The sequence below is a fragment of the Rhinolophus ferrumequinum genome, chromosome 10 (genome assembly GCF_004115265.2).
Source record: "Rhinolophus ferrumequinum isolate MPI-CBG mRhiFer1 chromosome 10, mRhiFer1_v1.p, whole genome shotgun sequence".
In the NCBI taxonomy this organism is placed as follows: domain Eukaryota; kingdom Metazoa; phylum Chordata; class Mammalia; order Chiroptera; family Rhinolophidae; genus Rhinolophus; species Rhinolophus ferrumequinum.
In genome coordinates this window covers 16,978,227-17,000,052 of record NC_046293.1, presented here as the reverse complement: position 1 = coordinate 17,000,052, position 21,826 = coordinate 16,978,227, and the positions used below count along the sequence as shown (strand labels likewise).

The 21,826-nt window shown below is 40.0% G+C and overlaps 1 protein-coding gene across 4 annotated transcripts in view; it reads right to left on the bottom strand.

Annotated features, from left to right (window-relative positions):
• Positions 1–20,969, bottom strand: part of IGF1 (insulin like growth factor 1) — a 74,276-nt gene extending 53,307 nt beyond the window's left edge. For 2 of the 4 annotated variants that reach the window (XM_033117216.1, XM_033117214.1), the window contains exons 1-2: positions 20,646–20,969; positions 15,708–15,864 (exon numbers count right to left, since the gene is read on the bottom strand). In XM_033117216.1, the coding sequence (XP_032973107.1) occupies positions 15,708–15,864; positions 20,646–20,708 (220 nt within the window). In that variant the 5' untranslated portion in view covers positions 20,709–20,969. Of the gene's footprint in view, positions 1–15,707; positions 15,865–18,826; positions 18,989–20,645 lie in introns of those variants that run through there. The other 2 variants (XM_033117217.1, XM_033117215.1) reach the window with 2 other exon arrangements.
• Between the last annotated feature and the right edge of the window lie 857 nt (positions 20,970–21,826).

Genomic DNA, 21,826 nt, shown 5'->3' with positions numbered 1-21,826 from the left:
CTTTCCTGCTGAACAAGGTCACTGGCCAAAAACTCCACTTGCTCTTGAAGAGATATGCCTTTGATGATCCCTAAATTATTGAATGTTTGGTTTTTCAGATTTGGGTTCTTCCTTCACTAGGAGGACTTGATTGTCTTTTAAATTCTACCCGAGCTGTACACTTGTTTATTTGAGGTGAGCTATGAAGTTCCTGAAAGATAAATTTTGTGTCTTATTCATACGAAGCTAGACTTTGCAATGGGTTGTTTAGTGCTTGGGGAATAGTAAAAAGGCAACAAGTGAGTGTTGAATTGAATACGAGAGGAAAAGTTTATTGTTAATATCTGGAGAGATCTTGCATATCTGGGGTAGAGGTAGCAGGGATCAATCTATGCTAAGGTCAGATGGGCATATGGATGAATAAAGCAAGCCTGGAAGGCACTGTGGTGAGCTGGAGAAGCTCATACCCTGCCTATTGGGCTCCAGCCAATAGCTGCCACTCAGGAATGCTAGGTCACCCAATTTTTGAAGAGAAGCTCTTAATCTTTGTTTTAATTTACAATCTCTTGATTTTTATAATTCAGAAATTAAGGGGGGAAAAAACATATTGAGTGGACCAAACAAGATATATTTGTGGGCTAGATTCAGCTGGGGTGGGAGTAGGATCTGGCACCATTCTGTGACATCTGGTCTGGACTATGAACTCCGTGAGTGCAGGGACCATGTTTTACTCTTTCCTTTCATCATGAGTATGTTTGCTACCCAGGGGCACTCAGTGAATGGTGTGGACTGTAACAATATAGGGGAGAAATATTCCTACGTGACTCAAGCTTCGGGTTGTATGATTGATATTTCATGGGACCTCATACACTTCTAGGAAACCTCTCTGAAGGGCAGGCAGAACTTCATCCTTCCTTGGGTATTGCTTAGCACAGAGCAGGTGCCCAGCCGACGATGCTATAATTAAGTTGGTTAGTGCTATAATTTTACCTGCATACATTTTACTGAAGCACTGAGCAAAAGTAATGAAAGAAGAATGCTAAGAAAAAACGTAAAATAATCTCCATACCAGTCGAATTTCTTAAAGGATTTGAGAGATTTCCTTGAAATAACAGTAAATGTTAGTTCAGAAAAAGGTTTTAGAAATTATCTTGTCAACATTCTTTCAATGGGTAGAATGCCCATGAGTCAGGGATATTGTTGTGTTAAAATGCTGTGGATTAAGTCTACACAAAATTACATATGTAATTGTGAGAAAAGTCCAGTATCACCTTATCTTAGAGTTAAATACACTCAGGAGGTGACAGGTACTTAAAGTTTAAACAAAAATGTATGTGAAAACTACATGACTTATTTTTTCACCCTGGAAAATTGTGAAAAGTGACCACAATGATCCCACTTTAGAAATAGAATGTCTTGGTTCTTCTTAATATCATTGTTTCAATGGAAATAACCTTTGAGACCTGTGGGACTATTCATCAAGTTTATCAAATTATTTAGTTGTGAAGCACTGAGTAAATCTAAGATTCCCTAACTCCCAATTCAAAGCCTTCCCTTTTTTCTAGTGTCATCCAAGGACTAGAAATTACGAACTGGCCCTCTGTCATCTTTACCTATCACACTGTGGGATAATGTCTTTCTGAGGCCATGTCGTTTACGTGGCTAAACCTGCGTTATTGGTCTAAGGCTAGGGACTGTGTCGAGTAGCAGAATAAGACGAGTGAAAGCTTTCACCTGGGGAGCCTCTTTGAAAAACTGTTTGAAAGTTTACCCTTCACCTTCCAATAGGTGCCAACAGAAATCCACTTTTCTTAGCTTAAAATCATTTCTCTTAAATCCCAATAGCAACTCTAACGGAACTAATCAACTCCGAGTCATAAGAAACAATATTAGAACCTGGCTCAGCCCAACAAAGGAAGCAATTTGATAGGAGTAAAACACACATTTGTCCACTCGATGCAATTAGGAAAAAAAAAAATGTTTTAAGGACTCTTGCTTGGCTGTTCTTAAAAAAAAAAAAAAAAGAAAGAAAAAAAATGTAACTATTGAAAAAGAAACTGGCAAGATCTTAAGGACTGGATCTCAGTTCCTGGCCCCTGTGATGGGTTTGGAAATTGCAGCCACAGCAATTAGGAGTTCCAATTTCCAGTTCACAGAAGGTCAGGCCCTGGGGTTATCCTTAGAGCAGTTCTATAGTTCCTCTGAGGAATGGCCCCACCAACTTGAGAGAATTGGGATTTGATACAGTTGAATCATGAGCATGAGCATATTTGGCTCCGAAAACCTTTTTCAAATCTTCAGTGAAAGTTCAGTCCTGATATTTTGTGTTCTCTCTCTTAACTGATGGAGTCCCCCATAAACATGTACCTGTTATTTCCTGAAATTCTCTAGACAGATTCCCTGACAGATTCCCTGGATATCTGGTCAAAATGCAGATTTGTTTTAATGATTCCAGAGTAGGGCCCCTAATTCTGCATTTCTAACAAGCTCTCAGGTTTCTTTGAGTAGCAAGGCTCTAGCTCTGTCTTTACATACTAAACTGTCTTTTTACTATGTGGCATTGATGTGTGCCCCTGAGAACATTTGTTAATCAAACCAAATTTTCCTACTATAAACAAGAGATTGCTTCTTGCCACAAAACACTTTCCGTGGTCTTGTGTAAAATTTAGTTTCTTCTAAGTGATAGACTTCTCTGTTCTTTATTATTGTTGCTATTTTTTATTGGGCCAATCACCCACTGAATGACTTTAAGACTCTAACTGATCAGTGCCTACTTCAGAACCGGTCAGAAGTAAGTCCTTCTGTGTCTTTAGTTTATACTTCCTGGTGTTTTTGTGCGATATTACTGAACCCTTGTCTGGCTTCTCTGGTAAGGATTTCCATAATTGCATATAAAGCACTACTGTGTTTCCCTGAAAATGAGACCTAGCCGGACCATAAGCTCTAATGAATCTTTTGTAGCAAAAATTAATATTAGACCCAGTCTTATTTTACTATAATATAAGACCGGGTCATATAATATAATAATAATATAATATAATATAATACAATACAGGGTCTTATATTAATTTTTGCTCCAAAAGACGCATTAGAGCTGATGGTCTGGCTAGGTCTTATTTTCGGGGAAACACGGTAGGAATCTACAGAAATGCCAGCCAGATTTGTGGCATTCATACCTTTTACAAATCTTATGTTTCATATGACTCAGGGCCCACAGACTATCTTCAGGTAATCCTGAAATAATGCCTATGGTTTGAGTAGGTCATTGATCTCAGAATCTGTCCCCAAATATGTGTTCTATAGTGGGAGACAAGAATCAGCTGAAAAGAAGGAATCTTTGGAGAGACCAAAACATCTCTACATCAAATTGAGAGAGTGGAATTATAAGATGAATGCAATTAGCTGGCAGTCCCGTCTATGCCGAAAACATAATCATCCCTGTAATAGGGAACATTTGCTGTGCTTGAAAACTCACAGTGAAATAACTGGATCCATAGGAAGGAACATGCTGAAAATGGTTTCAATATGATCCTGTTTTTTCACTCAATACCCATTGATTGAGGGTGTCCAGCCAAAAACAATGAGAAAATGAGCCAACAATAGTCTTACCCTTTGACCGTATTATATATAGTTGCAGCTGTAATGTGTTACATGCTTCAGGAATAACAAAGCATCCATATGGAACAAATATTTGGCAGTATGGCAGCTGATGAAACCAGGAAAAATTAGACAAATTATCAATCGTTTGCTCCCAAATTACCCAAAAAAGAAATTAGATCCATTTTCAGTAGCTTTGCTTTCAAATTTCTTCATCCTATGAGTCACCACTACCTTCTGCCAAACTAAATATGTCTACGAACGGCTGGAAACTTTAATGGAAAGAAACATAAAACTCAAAATACGTAGGAAAATTTAAGCTTCTTCATGGAAGACCTTCACGGAAGACTAGCAAGTCAGGAATGTGTGGAGACAGAAATAATACATGAACAATACCTTTTGTTTTGGGTAGCTGCTGAGTTAACACACAATACAAAATGCATCAACTAGTCAACCAGCTGACAAGACTTCAAATTAAAATTATCTTTAAAAAAAATTAGCTCATTTCTTTTGTTTTCAAAGCTTCCAATCCATCGAACTACTAAGGTCTATGAAGATCCATAGTCCTATAGTCCAGTTGGTCAGATTCGGACATGATGATGGTATTCAGTGGGTGGTAGACACTGGAAACAATGTTTTCAGGAATGGTCAAGAGCTTGAGTTTTTAGACTCTTCTGATGTGTTACATCAGAAGATTATGACGACGTAACAATTCATGCTGATTTGATGGACTTTGGTTGCCCATGGTGCCTTCATATGAGTTTTAAGGTTAAGTTTTGAAGTGTTCTGCTGTGCAAAGAGTTCTAGACTGGGAATGAGGTGACTGAATTGCACTCCTGGCTTTCTCCACAGCATGCTTTGTGACCTCATGCACATCATGTTTTTTCTGGACGTGGCTTTCCTCATCTGGGAAGTAAGAGCACTGGACCAGATTGCTCTATATGGTTCTTTCGAGCTCTCCAATTCTTCAGTTATGCTTTGGCAAGGAGAAATAGAGCCATGCTCACAGTGTTCTCTGAGGGCTGGTATTCCAGCTGTTGTACCTGCCTGGGGGCTTATTTTCAGGGACGCACCAATGGTGTGCCTTCCCTTGACTACCCCTGCTCCTTGGAGGGTGACTACCTCAGATGAAATAAGGTAGAGGAATTGAGTGGAGGTTCTATTTTCATAACAATGTCGATGGGTGGAATCTCTTTGTGAACCCTCCTATGGTAGCCCTTGAAAACCCTCTGTTGACTAGAATTAGTTTACTGTTGAGCTTGGAGAAGTTTCACTGGGGCAACACTGACATTGTCCCCAGAGCGGACACCTCAGCAAGACATTTTTCATCTATACCTGCAATCCCAGACCCACAGTGGTGGCAGTAGCAAATGGAAAATCATGGGGTGTGTTCTGGGGACTTGTCGAAGAAAATAGTTTTTGGAAAGACTTTTTCAACATTAAGTCAATAAATTCTATTACTTGCCCACCAGTGGATGCTGTGCAGGACAGAAAACTCTTTTCTAAAATGTAGTCTCTTTTTCTGAAAGAGGTCAAAATGGAGAGGATGAAAATTCACAACAGCAGTAACCAGCATTTGATTTTGTGGTTCAAAAGGTGTCTTTGCTCTGTCAAATGTTGTGTCTCTGGGAAATGTTGGATGTGAAGTGAAGCCTCTGGGATAGAACCCCATGGTCACTGGTCCACGTGGTGGTAAAACTCACAATTTTATTTCATCAAAGCCATGCTTAAACAAACAAACAAACAAATTCAATTCCCCTAAGTCAGGCTGTGATAAGGAAGCAGTTTAGATGAGAGTGCAAAGATACTTTTCTGATTAGTGAGTACATTCCTTCTGCTGAGTACTGCTTTTAGAGGTTAAGCAGAAATCACCTATAGCTGAATTAAGAGAATGGAAATCTTTTGCGTACCTGTGTGATACCTCAGTGGCCACCTAACCACCTCACGGAGACACACTCTTTAAGCAAGCTCACTCAGAGTGGTAAAATGATAGCTCCATCTTTTTTCTGCTTTTTCTAATGAGGAAATAAGTAGTAACACTGTGTGAGCATTCTATTCTCAAGATCCATTAATTAACTCTTGGGGAGTCTACATGCAAAGTGATATGTGAATAGGAGATATCAACATGCTTTTCTTTTTTATTAATAAGGTTGAGAAGATACACTGCCAAATTAACTTCTCTAGATTATAAGTATTGCAGAACCATTGAACTAAAGGGTCAGTGTCATTAATGGTTTAAGCCAAACCACTGAACTAATTTGTGGATGGCAATCAGAGGGGCAAGGCAAAGTATTCGATTCAATCCATTAATAATGACGTGTTTGGATGGCCCTTTCAGTTTCCAAAGCCCTTCTATAGTTGAGCCTGAAAACAACACTAAGAAGTAATATTTTTACTCCCATTTTATTAATGAGGAAGGTAAGACCCAAGAAAATTAAGTGACTTTTCCAAGGCCATAGAGCTGTTAAGTAGGGGAGCTGCGTGAGACCCCAATGTGGAACTTCTGATTTCCAAAGTAATACTTCATTGATCTTCCCTTTCTGCTTTCTGGTGGGGCTGTTTACAATAAAATGACTGTGATGATATTCAGAAAAACACCGAAGGGAGGAGAAAAATGCTGGCTAGTACCTCTGAACCAGGCTTTTTCACTTCCGAGGAATTGAGAGCTTATTTATAATATGACCAAGAAGAGAGTGGCCCCAAACATTGAGGTCACAAAGATAACCAGCTTCTTTTTCATTTGCTCCAGGTGGTCACAATCAAACTTCTAAGCACAGTTTTGCTTTACGCCATTCCTGCCTCCCTTTACTGCTGTTACCAGCATAAACAATTTCCATAGCTGTCAGGCGAAAGGGAGGGCCTGCAAACACCTTTTATACAGCCTATAGAAAGAGCTTTTTATGTTCAGAGAAAAGCTTTCAAAACAACAATCTCTGTTGTCATTGCTCGCTCTGGGCAGTGGCCCACAGAATCCTGATTAACCAGTGACTGATGAGTGTTTGTGTTACTTTCACTCATGGCTTCCCATATCTCTAGTTGCTTCTCTCTGGAGACTTCGCTAGTCCAGTCATTCTCAATGAGGGGTGATTTTTCCCTCCGCCCCACCAACAGGACATTTGGCAATATGCGAAGGCATTTTTGATTGTCTCAACTGGGAGGAGGGGACTACTGGCATCTAAAGGGTAGACGCCAATTATGGTGCTAAACATTCCACGTTGCACAGGACAGTCCCCCTCCCCCAGCAAAAGTTATCTGCCCTCAAATGTCAATAGTGCTGAGGTTGAGAAACTGTTGCCAATGGCACTGCTCCGGGAGGTGAGTGGGGAATAGGAAAATGAAGTAGGATTTAAAAACATGCCACTTGGTCTTACCAAGGGGCTGGGGCTGGAGGCAGGGAGGACGAGGAAGCGAGGGGGCTGAAATCTACAGTGTCCCCAAATCATTTAAATCTAGAATTCTAACTCTTGGTGCTCCTTTCCCCAGTTTCATAGACAATCAGGACTTGGCTGCATGTGGGTTGGCTCAGTGCAGACTTTCTTAATCACTTCCCTCTGATGAAAGACCCATTTCATCAGGGTAAATGGCACAGAGGTAGTACCATCTTCCCAGCAATGTTCACAGAACTGAGTCTATGACCAACATATTTTCAAAGTTTAAAAAAGACCCCTCCAACAGCCTCTCTAGGACCTCATAAAGACCACAGAGGAAAGAAGAAAAGTCTGAAGATATTCACAGAGTATTTGCTTGGAAGCCTGCAAAAAAATCAGGTGTAAATTTCTTTTGGCTTGGGGCCGTCAGAGAAATCTTCAGAAAAAAAGCTGATCCAACAACTCGTCAGACTGTTTCAGAGTTTCCAGGAGCACAGCTTTGCTAAGTCATTCCAAAGCAGTTCTACCCAAGTTGACATTGGAGAGAGTGACCAAAGAGTCAGAATAATATAATAGACAATAATAGTCTAAATTATGACCTTAAGTGGACTCGGAATGCCTGAAGCACATCTGAAGGCTTTGAGCATTGTATAGGAAACAGGCAGGGGAATTGTTTCAGTTTGTGCAAGTTTCTACAGCCAGGCAACAAAAGTGTTAACTTAAGTCTCAGGTGAGTTTATTGGAATGAGAGAGCCACTAAGAATTATCTTTATTAGGATGAACTTGACTGGAAGCCTCTCCTGGTCATTTTACTTTACCAGGGAATTTTGACCTAGGCATAGTTTATTGTTGCTAAAGGAAGAACACTGCCTTGGAATCAGAAAACAGAATCAACAACATCTCCTTCTACCTCTGCTGCTAATTAGCAGTGTGACCTTGGATATGTCACTTCTCAATGAGTTTCATTCTTGGTGTGTGACTAGATTATTTTTCAAGGGCTTCCAAGCTTGTAGGAGTTTGCAATTTTACTTCTTTTGAACAATGAGGTAGTTTTGAGAGGGAGATATGAGAGAGATGTATAATTAATCAATAATCAGGTTCTTGGGTGTCTTCCCAGGGTTTTCACCATGCTTTTTCTTTTTCTTCTTTTTTTCCTTTTTTTTTTTTTTTTGAATATAAAGCCTTATCCCTGCAGAATGCCTGAACATTTAATGTAAAAGTTTTTAATTTAAAAGATTGTGGGTCTCTGCTGGTTGCACTGTCTCTCTTTGTGCCCGCGCTGCTGCTGATTAAACATTGCAAAGCCATTAATTACCTTAGGACAAATGCAGAGGGCCACATGCAAAAGTTCTGGCCAATTGCATAAAGCAATATGCCAGACATAAAGTAAGTGAAGGGTTTTTCTTGGTATTTAAGGTTCAGTGAAAAAGTAAGAGGGGCAGCTATGCCAAGAATGAAAAGCCAGAGTTTGCCAAGTGCTTCTTTAAGTGGCTTTAGCCAATGTGAGACTAAACAATGCATTAAATAGGCATACAGCTTACTGCAGTTAAGGAATTGCATGTCAAATAACAGCTCTTTGCTATGTTTTAAACATGATCTCGCATATAGATAGAGACAAACAAAATGCTATGTTGTCATCCCCTTCGTCTAACAGCTAATAAGGCCTGGGGATTTGAACTTGCCAGGCAACCAAAAGTAATGCTTTGTGATGTAAGAGCCTGATGGTGTTTCACAGAGAGGTGTAGGATGGACCTCTGCCAAGGCAGCAGCTCAGTGCAAAACGATTTTTTGCCACCATGGTTGTCAAAGACGTCTGGCCGTAAAAAAGAGAAAAGGCTTTATAGCCCATTGTTGAGAACCATGAGAAATCTCCTTAGGAGAGATCTTGTTCCTGTTTTAGTGAGTCTGATTCTTTGGTGTGAGATGTGAAATCAGAAAGAAGGCTGCTAGAGGAATGGGGTCGGCTCTTACCAGAGACCCTGAGGAAGGCTGGCATGGTGTGTGATGTCTGGACAAGATGTATAGAGGCCCAGAGAATTCGAAGAACACCAAACTCTCTTTTGGATCCAAAATGTCTGACCTACCAGTCACTGACGATATGACGCATTCTAATACTAATGGTCTTCAAACACCTGGTTGAGTGCTACCTGCACAGGTAGAAGCCTTTCATCCAAACCCCTGGCTGCTCCCAACACTCTTTTCATGGCCAAGCTGGGGAAATCTCTTTCTGCCTGGTACACTGTGTAGATTATGTTGCCTGATGGTCAACTCTCCTTTCTGCCCTTTCCCATAACACCCAGAGAAAGATCCTTGGTCCAAATAAACAGCCCTTCTTCAACAGGTCATTGAGAAAAACCAACAGAACTAATAGCTGTAAGAAATGAAAATTTGAGGTGTGCTGGCAGAGTAAGAAGAAAACTTGAAGTTGGCCCGAGGAGGGTTTCCCCCAGATCATACTGCATATCCTGGGGCTCCTAGGTGAACTGTAGGATTCTGTCTGAGTGGAGTCCAAAAATTCAGTCTATGAAAGACTCTTGAACAGCAACAGCCTCTCATCAAAGAAGACTTTTCTTGTGTACCCTGAGGAAATTCTATTAGTATTTCCTACGTCTTTCTAGAAGGTGAAATCACATGGATACCTCCCTCATGCCTCCTTTCAAAGACGTGTTCAAAATCAACTGAGTCACCCAGGGGTTCCTGTTCCTTATTTCTCAAAAGAGGACTGGAATTTTGGAAGCATCTCCCTATGCTACAACACTCTGGGCCGCTAAGCAGTGTGAATGGCCAGATGAACATGTTTCTTGGAGACAAGAGACCTTGACTTTGGTCCTGGATCCATCCACTGAAGCAAATCACAAAATCTCGGTGTCTCACATTTCTCATTTGTCCAATGAAGCAATAATTCTTGCCTTCCAAGACTGGGGTAAAGACAAGGTGAGAGAGCTGATTGGATTTTGAAAAAGTAAACATACTAATTGAACATAAGACATTCTTCTTGTTAGTGGCCCTGCTATATAACTGTTACTACTAATAACAGGTTTTACAAGTTGCCCCTAAGGAGAGAAAATGAGTGTGTAATAAATTGGCTGTTCAGATACCTCAACCTTTGCAATAGACTCTGAAACTAATCCCAGAAGAGAATAAATAAGTATAATAGCTAACATGTGTATGGTGCTTACCATGTGCCAGGCAGAATTCTAAGTTAATATGTTCTAATATATTAACTCATGTAATCCTAACACCAATTCTATGAGGCAGGTCCCATTTTACAGATGAAGAAATTGAGGAACAAAGAGGTTAAGTAACTTGCTCAAGGCCATGCACCCCTCCCCCCAAATAAGTTGCAGGGCTGGGATTCAAACCCTGGATTCTTGGCAATAGAGACCATGTTCCTGGTCTTAAACCCTTCACTTTCCTGCTTCTTATAATTCTCTATCAGAGAGGAGATGATTTTAAAAGCATTAAAATGTTAGAAAATGCAAACTACTTTCTAATTTTGCATAGAAACCATCATTTTCTTAGTGGTCCCCCGGTCCTCTTGGACATATTTAGAGTAGTAGCGAGTACTTAAGGTCAATATAAAAACTCATTGTTTTCCTTTAAGACTATCTGTGGCTTATTAGCTTAGTGGTGCTAACGAGGTCAGGGCCACAGGTCAAACCCCACATGTGCCAATTAGTTTCAAAGAGAAAAGCTTTTCCACAGCCAATGACTGTACCCCTAACTTTGATCAGCTGTCATACAAATGCATGCCGGCGGTCTAAGAGGTACCAAGCCAAGGAATGCCAATGGCACAACTCAAATCCAGCCCCACTCAAAGCAATGCTAATAAAAGTGAGTGACTGCCTTTGAATACCCCAGATTGTACACTCTCTTCTTTAATTGGAAAGGGAATATCAATAGGCTGAGAAAAGACATTTGGTCAAGATTTCGAAGTCTATAAATCCTTATTTGTCCTCTAACTTAATGAAAGGCAGCTCAAAACTGACCTCCTCACGTGTCCTCATGTCCAAGAAAGAGAAAGAAAATGTCAAGATGAGAACTCTCAGTTGGTCCTTCCTAGCAAAGGAAAATCGCAATCTGTTTTCATGAGATGTGTGCTCCTGTGGCCAGATGACCTGTGTGTATTTCGTCATGACTGAGCTTCTATTCCATCTCTGAGAGGTTGAAACTCAACTTAAAACAAAACAAGCAAACAAATGGACTCCTCTATCCTAAAGTAGGTATAATCTCCTATCTTTGGAGACAAACAGAAACTATGTAAAGAACATAAAGAAGATGAAATGTTCTTCGGTCACTGCTTAAATTCAAGGTTCTCCTCTCTTGAATAGCACCAAATCCTTGTTAATTACAACCTAGACTATGAGTCTGTTAAAGTTAGAAGTGGTCATTTAATTTAACAAAATCTCCTTGTTTTATAGACAAGGACATTTCAACCCAGGAAGTTTAAATGTTTGCCAAAGTCATACAGCTAATGAATGACAGGTCTGGGAGCAGTTTTCTGAGCACTATATTTCAAATGAAAGAAGCCTGAGTTAATAATACTAATCTAGATCTAGAAAGGTTGTTTCAATCAATAACAATGAAATTCATTACAAAGTTTCACTTAAACTCTACCAACAGTATGTTTTAACACAAGAAGAATGCCATTTGTTTATTCAGACCTGTTCTTAATAACTATGCATTGGAAGTATGTTTTATAAAAGCTATAAATCTGGAATAGCTGAAAGGGTATCCAACTTTCTTTTCTAATTGATTTACTTTTCCTTTTTCCCAGACTGCTGAGGTAAAGCATATACAATTTATTTAAGAGATTGTTTATAGACTCTTAAAACTAAAAAGGACCCCAGAAACTTGCTTTCTTTTGGTCGCTTTTAATTGAAACCATCCAAGATGGCTGGTTGTCCGTCAATTTTTTAAGTATCTCCAAGGAGAGAAATTCCACAAGTCCTTAAAGCACATGTTAAAATGGTTAATGGCTGTCAAAAATTATATCTATAGCAAGCTTAACTTCTCCTATTTCACTTGAAGGAATAAACTAAGTGTTTATTCCTTGTCCTCTTACAGTTTCACGCAAAACAAGGTTATAACAAGCCACCCTCTGTGAGGGCTCCATCAATCTTGTAAGATAATAGCTAGCTCTTTCCCAATGTGCTACCTCCATTATGCCACCATTTTCCTCATAGGACTATGAGCACACAAGACTGGTTGATATGCTTTCTTACTGTGATGCATAGGGAAGAATCAGTAATTAGCTCTTCATTGGAATTCATTTCATAAAATGTCTAGGGAAGCTGCATTAATTATAGAGGAAATGTTTCACTTATGCTGGGAAAATGTTCACAAAACAGATTATCTAGAGGGTTGCTTCTACTGTGTCCTAGTGGAACTTGGGCTTATAGAGAAATATGAGCTCACTCACAACACTGGGTCAATGTATACAAAATAAGCATGATGAAAAATTTTATTCCGAAAAAAAAAAAAAAATTTATTCCGGTCTGTCTCTAATAGGTTAAAAAAAAAACTTTCCTTATGAAACATTCTAGCCCAACAAAAAAGATAGATATGGAGGCAATTTTCTTTTAGATATTTGAATTTCAAACTAAGATCAGAAACTGCCTTCCACCATTAAAAAACAAAAATCCATACTTTCAAAATGGATTTCAAGCAGCCCTAAATAAAAGATACAGCCAGAAAAAAACTTTGAAAATAAGGGTAAAAATAATAATAAGAGTCAATTGACAGGGAATAGAGGTGGAGAAGACTGCTTTTCTCTAGTAAGTATTTCAAAGACTCTAAATGCTTAGAACTTACTTCTCCACACACAGTAGATCTCTGGGGACAAAAGGGGAACCCAATAAAATTTGTTGACAACAGTTTATGCCTCTAAGAATAATTGGCTCAGATGCAAAACAGACCATCAGTGTAGCTTGGGGACAAGCAGAATGCAGCCTCTAAGTTTATTAATATATATTGTATTCAGTTAAAAAAAAAGAAAAAGAAAAACAGTTTTATCAAACAGCTGGGTAAATATGAGGTGAGAAGAATTGTCCAAAGTAGCTAACAAACCTATTCTTGTTGGTTCTGAAGACTAAGATCCCAAACAATTAATTTCATTTTATTCAACTGGATTCAATTCAATTCAATCCTGTCAGTTCAACAATAACATATGAGCCACTGCTACAGCACCCAGACATTGAGCTAGGTACTGTGATGTCATGGTAAATAAATATGGCACTTGGCATCAAGGAGCCCATTGAGAGGATGGATCCTGGTTAGATGATTTCAAAAGTGGGACAAAATATTCAGGAAAAGCGTAAAGACTATATAAAAACTATAATCTATTCTCCCATGATTCTTATTTTTGTTTTGTGACACTTGATAACATTTAATGTGTGTGTGTGTGTGTGTGTGTGTGTGTGTGTGTGTGTTTAACCTCCCATTGAGCAACTAGACTGTCAGTTCCTTGAAGACAAAGTCAATCTCTCATTCATTTCTAGGCATCTCATTCGTGACTATATAGTGTCATATACGTAGCAGATGCCCCATCAGTGTTTTGAATTAAGGAATTTAAAGGGGCTAACTTCTCTTGGACAAAAGGATTGTCCAGTTGACTAGAAAGTTAACAAGAATACTTTTGTGCACGAGGGTCTATGTCAGGGAAATGATTTACGTAAGTCACAGAATTCTACAAGACAAACTTAGGAAACATGGACTCTCCATGACAATACTGACAATAAGAATACACAACTTATAAAACCCCTTCCTATCCAAAGTCACACTCTAAACATCAAGAGTTGCCATATATAACTGTCCCCTTTTCAATTTAAAAGCATTTGCTTAATTTGATCGTAAAAGAACCATTTCAGTCCCTTGAAGTTGGTTTCCATCATAGTTGTCCAATATCTTAAGTGTTGTTGTGAACATATATGCATATCATATGGTTACTGAGGAACAAATAATTCTTTCCATTCTCACTTTTCACCATCTAATGCAAACATCATAGTCATGGAAGGATCCAGTTTCCATGCACTGTGAACAGAAATCCTGGAGCATATCACATTGAACAAGACAATCCAACCTGGCACATAACAGAAGACACGATGGGTTTGGCAATCACCTAGTCAAGTGGATCAAAGGAAATTGCACAAATGGATTATCAAGGCAATAAAAAAAATCCCCTTGGGCATAATAAGTGAGAGCTACTTATTCATTTTTTAATGCGAATCAGTAGCAGCACAGTAAAGAATAATGACAACCCGTCATTGAGTGATGTTGATGTGACACATTTGCCTTCCGCAGGATATCTTAAAGGTAAAACAAGTCTGCTCTTTGAAAAGAATGCACCCAGTGAATTCATTTATCTGTACTGCAACTGAGAACTGGATAGAATCGCTTTATTGCCAGAAAAAGAAATGAATTCGCTCAATTAAAGCATTGGCTGGAAAAAGTGGGAATTTGCCCATTCAAATAGTAGAAAGCACATCTCGTTCTGTCACTAATTTAAAGGCTATTTGTTGCCAAATCTATGATGAGTACAGATCATCAATCTCCTTTTTCAGCCTCTTCCTTCCCACCCCCTACCCATCCCAGACAGCTGTACACAGACCCCTACCCCAGTGTCTGTCTGTCTGTCTCTCTCATTCCCTCTCTCTCTCTGTCTCTCTCTCTCTCTCTCTCTCTCTCTCTCTCTCACACACACACACACACACACACCACGCATACCACATTCCCTGGGAAGAAGATGAGAGAGACTTGAAGTGTGTGAGTCATCACAGGAGCTATTCAAAACTTAGTGGGTAACTGAGGTAAGCTGTCTACACTTGAACGATATGAACCTCAAAGAATGATTCATGCTCACTGAGGACCTGAACGTCAGTTTTCTGGAACTCTCTAAAATTCCAAAGAATTATACAGAATGAGCATCTGGCTTTGTCCTTCCCTGTTCTGTAATATACAATGAGAGAGTCGCCTCTGAGGTAAAGTTAAGTGATGAGTTCCCTCAGGCAGCACTGACTTTTGTTTGTGTTTATTATTTGCAAGTGTTGATGTGGCTGCCTACTTTTTATTGACTGTGGACTTTCTAATCACCTGGGACCTCCTTGTGGGATACGTAAACCCACACTTGTCAAAAACCCCTTTCAGATGGAGATATCATTGGAGAGACCCAGAAAAGGGCTACATCAAAGGAAGGCAATAGCCGAAAATCAAATTAATATGGCATTTCTGTTTGCATTGAAGAGAGAGCCGGTGTATTTGCAAATGGGCCTTTGAGGGAAGTTCACCTTCTGTCTCTTCCCAGTGATTTCATGTTGCATGCAGACATCTGGGAGGTGCCCCCTTAATTCTTTTCCGAGTCCACCTTACTATTTTACTCCAACTTTCCTAGCACTTCAAACAGGCCTACATGTTTCCATATGTTTATACTTGCACCCAAGGGTCTCAAGAACAAATACCTCAAACCCCGCCCCCCCAGGGTCATGTTGTCCCATCCTTTCACGGAAGGGAATGGAATATTAAGGGTAGAGCATAATAGTTGCCGGAAAGCTTGGCAGGAAGTAGTTAAAAGACAAACTGCTAAGGAGGAAAATTCCATCCTAAATCTACAAAACCTGCCACAGACCCAACTGAAACACTAGGCTTACTTTAAGGTGAGGAATCTCAAAGGCTAAGGATGGCTGCCCGCCACGGGCAGTCTTTCAGATATTCACACACTCCCTGCAGTTGTAAATCCACAGAGCAGTGAGAGGGAGGGCTACTTACTGAAATAAAAGCCCCGGTCTCCACACACGAACTGAAGAGCGTCCACCAGCTCAGCCCCGCAGAGTGTCTCCGGCCCAGCTGTGGCAGAGCTGGTGAAGGTGAGCAAGCACAAGGCCAAGTAGAAGAGATGCGAGGAGGACATGATGTGTACCTTTACCTGCCAAAGAAACGGAAGGCGGTCATGTTTCCTCCTGGGTCTTGCAAGGGGAGTGAGGAAGGGGCATGAATGCGCTCAGCCCCCTGCATTCACACTGTCACGAATCAGAACTACTCTGCACAGAAGGACAACAGTGTGCACGAGAGACCACAAGGTCGTGTGGACTGAGCAGGTCTTGGCATCAAACAACCTGTGTTTAATTCCCTTGCTACTACGGAATTTTGGAGAAGTCCTCCCTGAACCCCTTCTTTATGGGTTCCCATTATTAAATCAATGAGATAAAATATCTTGAAACATTTACTATGGACATGAAAGATGCTGTTATTGAAGCAGGATCCCGTACCACTCAGGGATCCTGGTCAACCTTTTGAATTATCAAAGGTTAACTTGTGCTCAGTCCAGACCTGATGCCAAATATGTTTTATGAATTTAAATTCTGTAAAGATTGACCACGCATAGATGGCATATGCACTCATTATTGACGAGAATATTAACCAGAATATCATTCCCTAGCTACTGATCAAAGAGAATTCACTGTGACTAAAAAAAATGACTTGTGAAACTACTACATAGAGTTATAGGATTTTTCTTTTCTTTCTCCCCGCCCCCCCTTAATGAGAGGGAGAGAGAAGAGAAGAGGAGAGAAGAGGAGAGAAGAGGAGACAGATATCTTACCTGGGGGGTAGCAGTTAACACAACCACAAGTGGAAGTAAAAAGAAAAGGGGGAAAGAAAGAAACAGGAAAAATATGAGGATTTAGGAATGAAACTGGCTCATGCTAAGCAGACCCTACTCTTTCTGCATTCTAAAGCCCTTTGTGTCAATCTCAGTATCAAATCAACACATATGTAGAGAGTGCTGTCCATGAACAGGGCACTGAGCTCAAAACCTACAAAAGCCTTTTTTTTTTTAAGTCACAGGAATTCTGACTTCATCTCTTGGAGGGGCTTATGTGTCACTGTATCCATTTTATAGCAAAATATACCGAGGGACCCCTGGTTGGCTTGACTTAGCCAATGATAGAGAGCCAAGTGTCAGCCCTGCCAGACGCAGAATTGCTGTGGTTCCCATCTCCATCCTCACTCTAAGTAGTAGAAACAAGGCTAAGATGATCATGAAGTTTTTCCATATTGCTGCGTGTGGCACAAAGATGTGGTTTCTTCCAGAAAGGCTCCCAACCTGAGTAGCTTCACCTTTCTTAGATGCAGCTACTTTCAGAAGCATTGGAAGAGTCACTCTCAGGAGTTTAAATGAGGGACCCTATGAATAGGGTCACAGAGTTACATTGGAAACTATCATTATAAAAAGAGCCTTTTTCTGAACCTTCCAGAAGAGGTCACTCAACCCCACCACTTTTGGAGAAACAGACTCAGTCATTTTTTTTCTACCACCCTCCTTGCTTTCCATGAACTCTCAACTTAACCAGTGGCAAAGTTTGTTCCATCATTTTAATTAAGATTTCCATTTTTGTGGCCAGAACTTCAGCTCAGCAATTAGGAAGAAATCCCAACACTCTGACTCTCTTTAACACAATGTAAATGTTTAGTTGATGCTTGTAAAAGAGTTGACCACAAAAAGTGCCTTCTATTTGCAAATCATCATAAGCAATGGACATAAAATGGAAGATGAGGTGAAAATGTAAGTGAACATTTCTTCCATTTTCTCAGTAGGACCCTACTGGAGTCCTACGGAAACCTCCACCCCCATGTAGCCAAACCACTGAGACTGCTAGAAACAAGTCATCACACAATCCCCATTTTTCTTAGTTATAAAATAATTGGTGGGGGTTTCCTTCTTCAGTATTTTCAGTGGAAACCTCAACAAATCTAACCCAACTGGACTTCATTGCTCTTTTCAAAAAAGCAAAATTGTAATTTGCCCTTTACAGAACATACCCCACATTCTGGCAATGGGCCAGTTCTAGAATGCACGCTATTCTACGAATCCTAGTTCTCCACCTCTCCCTTCCTTGTTGCGTTTATAGTAATGCTGAAGGCCAAGCACCTGTAATTGCAGATGCCTTCACGTTCTTCAGTTCTTGTGAAATCAGGGGAAAAGGTACTCTACTTACGTCTTACTGAACTGAGAACGTCATTAGATGTCAAAGCTATATTTTTAATAGTTATTTCCAGTATAACACATTTAAGCCCATAAATACATACAAATCTCTAGCATTTAAGAACTTAAGATTTATTTTTTTACAGATCTTTCTTTTCTTTTTTTCTTTCCTTTCTTTCTTTCTTCTTTCTTTCTTTCTTTCTTTCTTTCTTTCTTTCTCTCTCTCTCTCTCTCTCTCTCTCTCTCTCTCTCTCCCTCTCTCTCTCTCTCTTTTTTCTTTCTTTCTTTCTTTCGTTTCCTTCCTTCCTTCCTTCCTTCCTTTCTTCTTTCTTTTTTTCTTTCTTTCCTTCCTTCCTTACTTTCTTCCTTCCCTCTTTCCCTCCCTCCCTCCCTCCCTCCATTCCTCCTTTCTTTCATTCTTTTCTTTCTTTTGCTGAGTTATATTGTCAGATACATATCAGCACTTATAATTCTAGGACAAGATAGATCCCCTAGTGCATTTTCCTTTAGGGAACGGTCCAGTACACCCACAGAGAAACAGAGAATTTATCACATTATGTTCCCAAAAAGAAAACAATAACAAACTTGTCTAGGAGTTAAAAGTTTGAAACAAGTAGCTTCATATGCTCATCATTTCTTTGGCCTTTTGTTTTGCCAAACACAAAAGAAACAGAGAGAGAAAGGAAAGATATGATAGAGAAAAAGGAAGGGAGAACCAGAAAGAACAGAGAGAACAGGAAAAAAAATCGGAGCACTCTTTCTCAAAAATCATTCACAAATCCAAAATTTAAAAGACTTTTCTTTTTATCTTAAATAAATGGAATATCAATTGATTCCAGATGTCTGGGCTACAATGAAAATGCCCAGCAAAATTTGAGGGCAATAGTCATAAGAAAATACTCACTGTAGGTGTAACCATTTTTGTTTGTTCCAGATCTTTTACAGCAGGTCAGGGTGGGTATTATGAGGCTGATGTGAATAGAAAACTGAGGACTTAAAAACATGTGCTGCTTTGTGGGTGGGGTTTGTGAAAGCATCTAGTTACATTTGGACACTCAGGCAGGTAGGTATGCTGTGAGCCTGGGTAAACTGCCTTTTGTCCATTCAAACAATGAACAAATTGCACAGCTGGGATTTGAGTCAATTGTTTCCCTTCAATCAAGCCATGAATTTCCATTGTATGCACGCCTATCGTGGCCATCATGAACAGTGACCTGCGATCCAATCCTCTCCGGTACCCTCTTCCCTCTGACTCAAACACTTGGAAATATCTGGGGACTCAGAGTACAATCAGCTCGTCAGTTCTGCCTCTAGGCAGGACACCTTTACTCACTGAATTACATTTGGAAGACCGTGCACCTCCCTCAAACCACTTCCTGCTCCAAGTACAGGAAAAAAGTAACAACTTTTTGCTAGCTCTACTTCTGAAAAGTTCAGCATACACAGCATGGAAAGTTCATTTGGAGATAGTTTTCCAAACTTGTAAGGCAGATAGAACATGCCACAGCCTCTTTTATGATCATCTATTCGGGAGACAAATCCCCCAGCTGTCAGACCACAGAGACTATATGTATATTGACTCCATTTCTTTTAAAAACAAGGTAGCCAGCATGTGTCTTGGCATCTCAAGTGCAGAAGAATCAGGTGCCTGACGAGGATGGATCCTTCACTCCTCAGCCACTTACTGGACTAAGAGAAGTCCTGCTGGTGGAGTATCTGAAAGCAGCAAATGAATGCTGTCCTAAGGGGCAGGGACATTTTATGAATTGAGACCTCAGGCAATTGCAGCAGGGAACCAGTGACAGCGGCTTAAAAGTGCTTGCAAATTGGAAAAACACAAGTCTGGAAGGATATAATTTTGCTGAGAATGGAAATTTGAACTAAGGCCAATGATTGGAAATGAGAAGTCGTACGTAGACAACAGCAGCCAAATTCACCTAAACAGACTTTACAGCACCAAGTACAAAATCAGAGTTTTACAACACAGAACCCCACGTCCTTACTTTGCCCATGAAAGTCCTCTTTAAACGAGAAAACTTGGACAAGCAGTTGCTAGAAAGTTTCCGCTTACCATATACAGTATGCATTTGTTTAAATTATACGAATATGCAAGGTCAGCAAGAGTTGTCAAGTTCTTTTTCGGAAGAGCAAATTAAACTTCACTCTAACTTTGACTCTCTGGGCATAAGTGCAGAGAGTTCCGGGACCTTAGCTCCAAAGATCATATTTAAAAGCTTTTATATCAGCTCAAATGTAACTCTTTGTATGTGGCATGCCTTGTAATAAAAGTCCTGACAAGTTACACACACACACACACACACCCTCACTCATACACGCGAACATGGTCTTAAAATTAAACATCTGCACCTGCAAAAAAAAAAAAAAAAATCCCAAAGTTCACATCCACTGTCTACAGCCCTTAACCATAGACAGGATTTAAAGGAATCTTCTATAATGACACGACTGAAGCCCTGGAGAAGTAGAGGGTTTAGCATAAGTACCTTGCAATAGTTTCTACTCATACATATTTCTCTGTGCAAAGGCATCCATCTCCCGGAGCTATATTTTCAGATCCCACAGAATTGCATATTCAGCAATTTATAAATAACTCCCAGTTCCGAAACAATGAAAATTCTAAAGTGAGTAACATTCCTAGGCAGAAGCAAACAGTACACAATTTAAAGAAAATTCCCCAATGACTTCAAAGAGTAAGAAATATTTACCTTCAAGAAATCACAAAAGCAGCACTTAAATAATTGGGTTGGAAGACTGCTGATTTTTCCCATTGCTTCTGAAGTGCAAAGTCTGGAAATGAATTGGTTAGCAGGAATAATGAGGCAAAAAGAAATCCAGAGAGATGGGAGATGTTGAGAGCAATGTCACATTTCAATTTTGAGGACTTTATTCCATTGCGCAGGCTCTATCTGCTCTGAATTTAGCAGTGACAGTGAGATTTAGCAAACAGAAGAGGGATTTAGAGAAAATCCTCACATTTATCTACAAAACACAGACACTGTAGACAGGAAACAGCTGGGGGAACATTTGCCTTCTCTCTCTCTCCCTCTTCTGGCAAAGTTAACGAGTAAGGACTTTTTTGGGCATGGTGACAAATAACATCATACCTTTGCATTTTAAAACTAGAGCACAGAAGCATTTCTTTTTTTTTTTTCCCCCTTAATAGAATGTGTGTTAGTGACAGGGTGAGCAGACATGAAAATACTGATGCTGCGGTAGAAAATGAGGGTCTGTTCCCTGATGAACTTTCTCCTGGGCACGAAGACATACACATCTGTTAATACACCTTATCAGAATTAAAGGGAGATACGTGGGGGATGGGTGAGCCCTTTCATATTCTAGAGCAAATGCAAAATTAAAAAAGAAAAAAAAAGAAAAAAGAAATGAAGACAAGACCACCCCAAGCAAACCCTATGATTTTAACCCTGAAATGACTGGGGTAAACTAGATTGGAAGGCAGCGCTGGGGTGACCCCTTGTCCTAGTTGCCAAGCGAGGGGAATGATCTCATTTCCTAGAACCTAGAAAAGGGGCAGGCAGTATTGCAATTGGCTCCCTTTAGGACACCGTCTCGCGCTTTTTGCCCGTGACAGGGCAAAGATTGTGCTGAGCTGTAAAGCCAACTGAAAAAATAAAATCTTTTTCTTCCTTCCTCTATGAAGCTGCCTACCACCCCCTGACACCCCCCTCCAGGGGAAGGGCACTTGAGGGGCAAACTATTTTCTCATTGTTCATATTTTTCTACATAACTTGAAACTGTGTGTGTATGTGTGTGTGCGTGTGTGTTTTTCTCCAATGTTTGTATATTCTAAATAACACCAGCTGGCTAGCAATACCCTCTCAAGGGTTATGATGTCATCCAAATCCCTCAACTGGATGAGTGGCCGACA